General features: G+C 35.6%; 1 protein-coding gene across 1 annotated transcript in view; it reads left to right on the top strand.

Moving 5' to 3' along the window:
- The window catches only part of CSMD1 (CUB and Sushi multiple domains 1), a 1,067,119-nt gene that overhangs the window by 967,375 nt on the left and 87,323 nt on the right, over positions 1–12,421 (top strand). The window contains exons 47-48 of the mRNA XM_059468452.1: positions 4,510–4,698; positions 8,819–8,965. Of these exons, the coding sequence (XP_059324435.1) occupies positions 4,510–4,698; positions 8,819–8,965 (336 nt within the window). The remainder of the gene's footprint in view (positions 1–4,509; positions 4,699–8,818; positions 8,966–12,421) is intronic.

Genomic DNA, 12,421 nt, shown 5'->3' with positions numbered 1-12,421 from the left:
AAAGGGGAAACACACAGTGCGCGTTCCCCTGAACTACTTCAGAGCTATTCCTCTCATTAGTGCCTGTGGTGCATCAGCTATGAACAGCTTAGACTGGAAGGGACTTCTTGTTGAATGAATCTTAGCCATAGGAAGTAAATCTTGGCAATAGGAAGACCTGAAGCTATAGCTCAGGGTTTAAAAATATTTGGTCACTTCTGTTCTAGCACAAAAGAGGAGCTGAGCTGTTTACAGGTTAGAAGGACATAATAGTTTTGATCTTACTTGAATTTTCTGCTCTAGGAATATGCTGGTTTTGTCTCAGTACCACAGAGGAATATTTCATGCCTCCTTTCACCCTTAGCATCCCTATTTGCCCTGATTTGTATTAGAGAGGTACATTTTTTTCCCCAATTAAGCACTATTTCTCCTTTTTGAAAATTGTTTCATTAGCAAAATTCTAAAGTTCAATAAGTGAATACAATGTCACCCTTAGCATCACTACCTGCACTGATTTGATTCAGAGAGGTACATTGTTTTTTCCACTTAAACATTATTTCTCCGTTTTAAAAAATGTTTTGTTAGTAAAATTCTGAAGTTCAGTAAGTGAATACAATAGAATATGTGGAGAAAAAAATTCCTACAACAGTCCTGCTGATGTCTTTTCAGTCCTAAAAAGCAGTCAGACAAAAACTCAGACACAGTTAGGTAATAAAAAAGCAGTTACCTTTATAAAGAATCCTTTATGGTGCACAACACACTGGAATACATGCCAAAAATGTGCTGAAGATGCACATAGTAACATAAAGTAGACACAATTTTATGTTTCACAAATTAGCATAACTAACAAGAATTCCCAGTTAGAGTTGAGATAATTCCTTGCTGGTTTGACCCTTTTTTGAGCCCCCCTCCCCCCCCTTTAGATACTAACTAAACTTTGTTTATGAAAAAGTGTCTTGAGAAGCTATTTTAACCTGGGTCCCCAGAGAATTTACCTTTGGTCCCCAGAGGATTCAGGTCTCTAGGAATGTGTTCTGTCTTTCTGTCTAACAGAGTAGGTTAAATGCTAGCTACAAATCTATATAGTTATACAATAATATGCTACAGAGCTACAAATATATAAAGAATATATAAATGTAAAAAGGCAAAAATCAGTTTGGCATCACTGTGTTGATGTTTTTTGTGTACATGTGATGATGTGTTCAAGGAAATGCTCTGACCTTTAGGCTGTTGATTTTTAATATTCACTCACCAAATAAATGTTCTTAATTACAAAGCAACATCATACTTTTCCTCAATTATGAGAGAAGGGCGTGAGGAAACATCTGCAGAAGGCACATTTTCCCTGTGGTGAATAATTTAGTTTCAGGTTCCTTCTTAAGATTTGGCTGCAAGCAACGAGACAGCTAAGAGCAGCTTTTCACTGTTATTGATAATTTTTACATGCTTTTGAAATAACTTTTTTGTTATTTTTTCATACCTAGTAACTGAGCTATTTCCATGTCTCTTTCCTTCCCTTTTTGTCCCTGATGTCTTCACAAGAAAAACTAGATAGTCAAAGAGCAAAGCAGCTGAAATAAAGAGGCAGGAAAAGTAATTTTTGTGTGTTTTTCACCCTTTCCTCCCCCCTCCACAATTTCCTATTCCTGTCTCTTTTTCTTTTTGCATACCATTCTTACCATGTCTTCTCTGGAGCACTGCCACAGGTTTCTCAGATGATCACAGTCAGTGTCTGTGCTATATGAGTGTGTCTTTCTTCCTGTTCTATGACAGTTCTTTTATCCCTAAAGAAACTAACATTTTTCACTTCTCTGAATTGTTGACTTTATGTTTTCATTTCATTCCTTCCCTGGCTCAATTTTTTAAAGATGCTTGCAGTGTATTTCTTGAGTTAGTGAACAATATTTCAGCACTTAGTCACAGTGTTCTGGGGATCACTATACATTGATCTCAGAGTTTTCAAAATGTAATTTTGAATCTTATTCTTAGTTGATAATATTCCATCCAAACTTCCAAAAACTTCATATACTGGAGTATGTAAACAGAGTTCATTCAGTGAGTTCTTAAGAAGATACTTAGAGGGCACCTCTCTGAAAATTATATCTGTGGTAACTTAGCTGAAAGAGCACCCATATAAAGGAGGCAATAACAGCCTTTTAGAATAACCCAGCTGTAAACTTCTCTGGAGGAATTGTAATATTACATTTCTCAAGTAATGAGATCACCAGGCTTTAGTCTTGTCTGGACTGTATCTGTGTAACATCCAGATTTTGTTTGCAAACCCCAAATCTGAATGACTACTATATAGTTGGTTTCATGAGTGATTTGACCAATGGTTATTTCCATAACTCCCTAAGATGATGAAGAAAAACAAGCAACAAAAGACATTTGTATCCTTAGCATTTGTGCTGCTAGGTTTTAGATATGGCATGTTTACAAAACCACTGCAGATGTACTTCCTACACTCCCATGTCCCATTCCAAGTGACCCATACATTGCAACTTCTTGTTTGCCATGTTTAGTTTATTGTAGCCATTTCTAGACCATAATTTATCCAAAGAGGCAACAGTTTTCCAATGTTGAAAAGAATCACTGTGTCTTGCTGTGAAAAGTCAAACAGCATCACTTATTTCTCCAGGGCACTTGTAATTTTTGACTTTGTAATTTTTGTAATTTTTGAAGATAGGCTTTTAATTCTCAAGTTTTTCTCATGAATGTTACCATTTTTAATAAACATTTCAAGTAAGCTGATACTGGATCAGTATAACGCCTTTTCCCTTCTTAAAATAGCATAAGGAATGAAACCACAGGATAAAGCAGTTTGTGGAACTGTGTCATGTCAGCTACCCTTCATCAGTGATGTGTACTTTTATTCATGTCAGACAGGAAATGCTGTGGGGAAAATTATTGTCATTTATCTGATGGTATTTTTTTGCCCAATTTTTTTCTCTGAGTATTTGCTGATTTACTTGTGTTTTCTGCAAACTTATGAGTCAGAGCACCTTTTGACAGCATTTTCCCAAGTTATTCTTGTATTAGTTTGAAGAATAGAGGTAGTAAAAGTAGCAGTGTGTTTCATTTTAGGAGAGTGAGAGAAGAAGCTACTGTCATTAAACACATGCAATGCTGTATTCTTATACAGAATTTCATGTGAAATTTCTGGGTGTCATTTTACTACACGTGATTCTACCTCAAGAAGCAATCCCTGGATTATTGTCTAAAGGATTCTTGCTGCCTTATATACCATTGTCCCACAGGCTTTCCCTTTCTTAGGATCTTTTATGAAAGATGGCTTTGCCTCTTAGGGATACTGTGTGCTGCAGCCAGTGCAGTCAAATGATAGCAGAAAGGGATATATGCCAAAAAAAAATTATTTGTGCACAATCCTTTGCCCAACCCAGATCTTGTTCCCCTGCTTGATGCCCTATTCTCACTTGCATATTACATCCCTCCTTTTCACTGGCTGACATTTTTCTCTCTGACTGAAGAAATTTCTCAGCTACAACTGAACCTAAATTTCACCTCCAAGTCTGCAAAAGGTCTTCTGAGGGAAATGGTCCTGTTTTAAATGTTTGTTTCTGATATTTATGTGTGGATTTCCCCCCACAGTATACTTTTTCTGCTGGTCACTTTTCCCTCTGTTGTTTTGTTTTCACTTTTCTTACAACCTTTACTTTATTTAAGTCCTTGGGCACTATGACAGATGATTTCCAGGAATACATTTCTGTCTAGATATATTTGTGAATCTTACACAAAAATATTGTTAACATGAACATATATTATGAAACTGTGGACAAAACATATCAGGAAACAGATTTGAAAAAATGAGTTCTATGTGAGAGGCAAAATATTAAATAGTGACAAAACTTCCTAATCAAACCAGTGTTTAGAATATAAAATTTACAGTATTTTAATATATTATACTCCTTTCAGTATGCAGAGGTCATGAATACCTATGAATGCCAGGTGAAATTTAGAGTTCAGACTTTAAATACAGGGGAAGTAGTTAGTAAGAAGGTCTTACTTGGGTGACTTGGAGCATTTTATCTTGAAAATGAACACTTTACATAAAACTTGTGTACTGTAAATTAATCTGGTATGTCTAGATGTTTCAATATGTTGTCATGTTTATGTAACAGGCTTCAGTTCTAAAGTTGGTTCATTTTTTTAGGATCTCAAATAGAATACAGTTTCCAAATAAAAAGTTTTACTGTTACTTTTACCTCACCTTTGTGAATGATTGCACCAACATATGTGAATTCCGTGACTGAAACCACTTTAGTCTCTAACATATTTCTTTCTGGATAGATGCTTTACTGTATTTTATAAACTAATACAATGTTTCATAAATCAGAGTTTATAAAAGTGGTCCTGTTTCTGTGCATATTATAGGGAATTTTTTCCCCCTTCCATCTAGAATATAGTTTTAACATGTTTTCATTTGGAAACTGACCCTGAAGCATGCATTTACTGGAGAAGAAGCACTTTGTTTCATTGCTATTCTTAGTGTTCGTTTTGTGTCCTTTTTAGCACAATGTCCAGCAAATGAAATTCGTACGGAATCATCAGGAGTGATCCTCAGTCCAGGCTATCCAGGCACCTACCCCAACTCTCAGACATGTTCTTGGACTATTAAGGTTGAGCCAGGATATAACATCTCCATTTTTGTAGAAATGTTTCAAAGTGAAAAGCAGTTTGATGAGCTGGAGGTATTTGATGGTAAGAAAGATTTAAATTCTATCTTATTACACAAGATCAAACACTGGGTGGAGTGGGCCTTGATTTGCAAATTTTGGGATCACAATGGAGTGATATATCTGAAAATAAAACAATAATTCATAATTCCTATTACTTTTGCCTTAAATCTAAATCTATTAGCCAATGCAAGTTTTTATAGATGTATTCAAGACAGAGAATATTTTAAATTTTCTTAGGTATTGTTACAGAGGAGCATGAACAACTGCAGTTTCCCTTGGAAAGTCACATAGATTTCTGTTTCCAGCAAAATTCATGCAGGTGTCTGAAAGGAGATGTTAACATGCTGATCCAAAATTATTCATTTCTGGTGAAGAAGTATTTTGGGGTTAGAATTACATTTGTCCAAATGAATAAAATTATTTGAGTCTTAATACTGGAATTTGAGTTCAAATACCCTATCTGGCTTCTCCATAGCATTGCAGACCAGTGTTGTTCACTGTTTGAACATACCACTGTTGAAGCGTTCATCTGTTTAGGGACAAAGAGCAGAAAAATGCATTGTTACTTCTCAAAGGCCCCTGCATAATTCTTATTTTCTACCTCATTCTGATCTTATTATGACTTATTATGTTCTCATTGATTGACAAGGATAACTTGTCTCTGATTGTTCTTAAATACATTTTTATACATTTAGAGACTATTATCATATCTTCCTTCATTAACCTAGAATAGATGATAAGTTTGATAGAAATGATGAATATTCACTATGGGAGTTTCAGAGCATGAAAAAATATTAAAAGGTCACATCTATTGAGGTGTCTTGTCTTAAGTACTTTTCTGACGGATTAGAATGTAATGTCTAAAATTACTAATTTTTTTCACTTTTTGGTAGAAACATCCTTTAAAACTCCACAATATTTTTGATGCTTTTAAAAATGCCATATCATAGCACATTTTTTTCTTCATAACATGTATGCTGGTCCATGTCAGGTTAGTGCAAAAAACAGTCTGCAAAAAATCTATTAAGACTGGCTTTTCTTCCATTCCATTTTGTATCAAAGACAATATGGAATGTTACTGGAACTTTTCTAGTGGTCTGTTCACGTTGTTTTCTTTGGATAAATTCAGTTGAAACAACATAATTTTCCTGATATATATTTCTGTTTTCTTTCCTCTGAATTTAAATGTAATGAAACCAGATTATTAAGAGTAGATCTGAGAGAAGAACTAATGTCGTTCCTACATTTTTAAGCACTTTAATTTCATGGCATGAAATAATATTCTTACAAATTCATCTCTACTGCAGCTCTGCAGAAGTAATTTTTTCTACCACCTACCAGCAACCTTAAGTGAAAAAGATAATGGCATATTTATAAACTCTCAACTATAGTGCCATGTGGAGATTCCTGAGCTAGCTCTCAACAAGTTGATATTCAGATATGGTCCATTGCAGCACCTTGCAGAGATACTTGTTTGTGTCCCTGTGGCCACATTAGCCATGTGCTTTGCTAATTAGTTAGACATCTCAGCATGAGTTTTTAGGGGCAGAAGACAATACTGATGTGGCTCTCCTGCTTCCAGTGATGGCTATAACTCAGACTCAAATACTGCTGCATTTTGCAGCAAACAAATATGTGTCATACTGTGGGCCTTGTGCAGTCCAAAAAAGTGTATTTAATCTAGGTTAGGAGAACCACACTGATCTATCTCTAAAAGGTAAAGATACATCATCAAACTTTATGGAGAAACTGTATAAAAATTTGCAAGACAAATATTTAGAGAATTAGTGTTGCTAAGGCACTCATCTCTGATTGCTTCATAAGGCAGCTTTGGAATGCAAAGCACAGCAAGAACTGCACCCACCTGACTGCACTGTACATTATGGTGCTTCAGCAGCTGGATGATGATCAGGGTAGGCAGCCAGTCAGTAAAGTCAGCCTGGTCAAGTGGGAGCAACAAGCCCATGAGCCATTCCCACTTACCTGTCATAGCCTTAGAAAACCCTCTCTGGATTCCAAACCACGGAAGCCATAAATGTTACATGATCATAATTATTAAAGTGTTTTGAACTTGAAATTATGGCATTCAGGTATTTACACTGAATAGCATTCATTTAGTACAGAAATTTTTTTCTCTCTGAAATAAACTGAGACTAATCTATCACTGAAAATAGAAGATAATGCCAACATTTATCTAATATTCAAAAGAATATCCTATGACAGATCACCACACCAGAAGTTAAGTGTTTCCTTATATAGACAAACTCTGAAATAATAATTAAATAAATGTCAGAATCAAGAACAACTGAGTCATGCTGCTGACCTTCCTGAACACAATCTGAGGAGCTGACTGGTAGGTAAGATACAGAAACTGAAACTCAAATCCGGGAAAAACAAAGCAAAACTAAAATACATTGAATCAATCCTCTGATCTCCTAATGATTAAAAAATGTGGTATGGCATATGGTGCTGCAAAATAATTTCATGATCACTAATAAGGATTCTTACCTTATTGTAGGTAGTAAGTCTTTATTTGTAGAAGTCCATTCTTTAGTCCCTTGAGAATTTTAAAAGAACATTTACATTCCAAACTGGAACAATGGTGTAAAACAGATTTACAAAATCCAAAGTGAAGCACAGAGAAACTGAGTCAAATGTCATGTTCTAAATAATTTTCTCAATCAAAAATAGGAATTGACCTTAGCATTCCTTATCATTTATCCTACATTGTAATCATCAAACACTAACTCTGCAATATGACAAACAAACTGAGCAAACTGTGCCTAAAGCAATGCTTATTTGTTCTTATTTTGTAGATGCATTTATTATTTAGAATTTTTTAAATAACGCTAACTTAGTTGTAGTATTAGAGTGACTGAAATGCAGTTCCTAAGAGCTGGGAAGTATTTTTAATGTTTAGGTTTTTTGTGGCTTCCATAGCCTCTCTTTTGTACCTGAAATGTCCCAGTCAAAAATGATACTTTTTATTTTGTTGAACTGGTTGGGGCTGATAATTTTCAATTTTATTGTATTCAATTTTTAGTTGTCATTAGATTCAGTTTTATTTTTCTATTTCCATGTAACATAAGAAGACCTATTCAGGCTGTAGCTGCTCAAACTCAGCAAAAAATGAATGAAGAAGCTCTTCATTTGTAATAGTAACTCTGACCAAGATAATGTTGGTTGACATAGCTTTCTTAAACTTGGTAAAACGTGGAGCAAGGGACATGGTGAGCATGTGAGAGTGCTTCAGCTGGAGAAAACATTGCCTTCATATGGAGGAAAAAAAAAAGACATTTCATGTTTTAGAAAGGTTCCAGTTGGAGATTGGATTGATAAATGGATTTTTGTTGTTGTTGTTCTCTTCTATATATGTTCTTATATAAATAGTCCTGAAATCATTATCTGTGCCTCTATGGTTTTATTCTGGTGAAGATATTGGTTTAGGGCCAGGATACAGTTTTTCAGCATCTTGTATTTACCATAAATGAACACTACACTAAAATGGAACTATAATAAACATAGCAATTAACAGAACTGAGTCCTAGTGAAGCATGCAAATTCATAACACTTGTACATATGTGTATTCCAAATGAAACTGTGGTTGTCTTACACATGGCAGAGCTTTTTTTTTATCTTCTGTTCTCATTATGTAATATGGTGGTATTTAAATTGTACAAGCTGTACAATATCAAAGTATGCATTTGCTACCACTCACTAGTTAGAAAAGAGCTTAAATAAATAATAGATTTAAAAGGGCAAGGAGCAGACACAGACCCTCATTCAGTGTATTTGAGTTAAATAAAAATTAATACCTCTTTTTATTTTAAACAACTACTTTTTTCAAAGGTTTTATGGAGAAATCTTTAGTTGCTTTATATTTCCATCTGTTTGTACCTAGATTGTTTTTATCTAGGTACAAACAAATTGAAATATTAAGCAATTATAATGCTCTCTAGTGAAAACCTAAAACCAGATGGACAGATTAAATTGAGATCTCTTTGTTATTTCTCTGACAAGGAAGTGTCTGGCTATTTCCTATGCTACCACGTTCACATTCACAGCTTAGTTACAATATTGAAAGAATGACTTAAACGCATCGTACTTTAAAACTTCAGTAGTTTCTTTATTCATCTCTGAAGGTTCTTCTGGGCAAAGCCCCTTACTGGTTGCTTTGAGTGGAAATCATACTGGGCAACTGAACTTCACAAGCAAAATGAATCAGCTGTATCTCCGCTGGTCAACTGATCATGCAACCAGCAAGAAAGGATTCAAGATCCGTTACTCAGGTGACTATTTGTGCTTTCTCTTAAATTGTATTTTGTGGATATACTGTTGTCCACTTCTAATGTAATGTCTGTTTATCTGACGATAATTTTTTATAATGTTTATTTTAAGGATGTTAAATCATTCTGTTTTAAGGACAGAACTTAGTCTCTCCATTTTTTCCCCAGTGTGCCAGAGATCTCCAGATCTCTAATACTTCTCCAATTTATACTCCTCTCTGCACCTGTTCTCTTGTCTTATCAGGTCCAGAGAGAGGCCTTTCAGATGTAGTGGTAGGGATAACCCTTAGACTTTTACAGAAGTACTCAGAAGTGAGAATTTTTGATTCTCATTAGCAGTGCAGTACTTCAGCTGCAATTCAGTATACAATTATTAGGTTTGCAATTTCCTAGAGTTGCAGTTCACAATTCTCATTATTATGTTTTTCTTCATGTACAAATAAATGAAAAACTGAGGGGATGTAAAAAATCCCTCATTTCTTCAACAGGCTGCATATGAATCTGGTAACATGAAAATATGTAAGCAGTCTATCTAAACAGTGCTAAAATTATTTCCCATATTAATAACAAACATCAAGAAGAAATATACAGCAGTACTGGATTATGTGTTATGTGTAGACATATCAACCCTTACTCTGTTTGCAGCCTCTTTATGATGTTCCCACACATACATCTACAGACATATTGCTACTAAAAGGCTTGGCTGAGGGATCATTTACATTATGTGAACAGTATGTGTGAGAGAGAAAGGTGATAATTGCTATCATTAACATTTGCTTCTTCTGTGTTTGGACTTGATTAGCAATGTAAAGGTTCTGTGAGTTAACTTTGGAGGCTAAATATTGTCAATAAAAATTAAGTAGAGAAAGGAATACTAAGCATGTTTTAGCAGAACACTTCATGAAGTACCAGGTATCTCCCATTTAGTCATGGTAAATGTTCTTAGGGTGACAGTTTTTGGGAAGCTCACTCCTTTTATGTACCGTTCATGCTCTGCCTGTCAGATTTCTGAGAATTTTCTTTTATTACTGAAACATAAGATCAGGGCCCAGCTCAGAGCATAATTGTGATTGTTTCAGGGATTTAAGAACTAAGTAGAAACTGTTTGCAGTCAGGAAAAAAAATCACTAAAAGCATCATCTTCACCTGCACTTTTGGATAATTACTACAGACAAATTGAAGCTGGGGAATGGAGAAAATAATTTTTTTTCAAGCATACTGGATATTGATATAGGTTTTTATAGTAAAAAAGCAATTGCAGGACTTAATAGATAGATTGAGAATATGCAATAGGGAACAAAGAGAACCTGTCACATTGTAGCCCTCAAATGTGTGGCAGTGAAAGGAGCAGGCCTCCATTCATTAATTCAAAGTGAGGAAGCAATATCAAGGTTACATGAATAGATTTCATGTGAAAATGTTGGTTTGTAAGTATCAAATTATTAAGGAGGCTGATTTTTGAGGAATGGCAAAATATTTTGAACCTGCATGCACACAAAACATGTTTTGCAGTACTGAAGAAGTGGTCTATAATTGCTAGGCTCAATTCATCAATTATTATGGCACTAGCTGTGACTAACAATAAAATTGGGGAACTGGAGAGAGATATGCAATCCTTATAGCTATGTTTTAGGAACAAACAACAGTTTAGCTTTTTCCGCTTCACTAACAGTCAGTGCCTGCATTTTTCTCTAAACTTCTGTCCATTTTACATGAGATTCAATGGAAATAATCAGCATGAAAGAAGAGTAACAGTGAGCGGCAGCATAAACAATTGGATTTGAATCCTAATGAGGGAGAGCAACATCATCAAAGTAGGAAAAATACAAGATCCCAAAAAGGCTATTGATGCTGTGGCAGCTGTGACTGAGCCAGCAGGCTTCCTCATGATGAAGATCCTATTGAAATGAATTACTGCCCTCCCATAACCTTTCCCTTCTTCTCCAGCTATGCCTGTGCACAAAATTTTGTAAATCTCATTTTGTCACAGCTAGATTTCAGTTGTAGTTACAAATTTTGTTCACTGTTAAAAGCTGCTAGAAGCTTTTATGAGAATGCTTAATATCTTCTTTAGCATGCAGCCTTAATTGTGTAAGCTGTTTGCTTAATATTATGTTTGCTATCATGTGGTATAAGACTTTTTGCTAAATCTCAGTGGAAAAAAGCTGAGGCATTACAGCAGAAGAGTATTCTTTTAAGGGCTTTGACATATTATACATGCACTAGCTTAGATTTTAGTCTAAATTATACATTTCCTAACTGCACTAATGCCTAATATTAAATGATCTCTTTCTTAACCTACAGAATATCTGCCTAGCATCCCTCAATAATGTATAACCCTGCATACACATTCCTACCCAAGCAAGCTAGGGAAAAAGTATAACTAAGAAAAGGTAGATGAATCTTTTTTGTTTTGTTTTTAATTATTGGTAGAAGGAATGAAAGTGCACTCCAGTACCTGGCATATCTGCTGGAGGCACATGGACTTGGAAACCAGATGGGGACTTCATTTGCTACTTTTCAAATTGACATTGCCACTACAACAGTCACAGGCTTTTGTTTAACTTTTGGTTATTCTTTCAAAAGTAAATAAGTCTAGTGGTTACTAAGCTAATTTGTAATTTCCTAGTGCCAGAAGCACTATTTTTTCTTATTCCTCAGGTTTAAGTGGCCAGGTTTTTGTAGCAGGGGGGCTGCACGTATGGCGCCTTTGAGAAGCTGCTTGAAGCTTCTCCCATGTCCAAAAGAAACAGGTTCAGCTGGTTCCAAGATGGACCTGCAGCTGACCATGGATAGTGGGAGTGCCTCTGCAATAACACACTTAAATATATATGTATATATATGTATATGTGTGTGTATATATATATATATATATATATATATATATATATATACTCAGCAGCAGCTAGAAGGAGTGAGGATATGAGTGACAACTCTGCAGAAACCACAGTTGGTGAAGATGGAGGGCAAGGAGGTGCTCCAGGCACCAAAGCCAAGTTTCCTTGAAGCTCTCTTGTATTGCTCTCTAACCCTAGCATACCACTAAGGCCCACCCAGCTGCTTGCTTACTCCCACCAAAGCAAGATACAAGATGGAGCAAAGAATCAGAGGAATAAAAATGAGAAAACTTGTGGGATGAGATAAACAGGTAAAGTTTAATAGGTAAAACAGAAGTTGCACATTTGCAATCAAATGAAAATAAGGAATTCATCCACCACTTCCCATTGATAGGGGTTCAGGTATCTCCAGGAGAGCAGGGCTCCACCAGCCTCAATGGTGATTTGAACAAAACTTGCGACACTGGTCCTTCCCTCTTCTTCTCACAGCTTTTATTGTTTATTGGTCATGACATCATATCTTATGGACTGTGTCTTTGCTCAACTGGGGTCGCTGTCCCATCTGTGTCCCCTCCCAAATCCCCGTGCATCCCCAGCCCCTTGCTGGAGGGATGGCGTGAGA

The sequence above is a fragment of the Ammospiza nelsoni genome, chromosome 3 (assembly GCF_027579445.1).
Source record: "Ammospiza nelsoni isolate bAmmNel1 chromosome 3, bAmmNel1.pri, whole genome shotgun sequence".
Taxonomy (NCBI): Eukaryota; Metazoa; Chordata; class Aves; order Passeriformes; family Passerellidae; genus Ammospiza; species Ammospiza nelsoni.
Note: the sequence above shows the minus strand (reverse complement) of the source record. Positions and strands in the feature narration are given on the sequence as shown.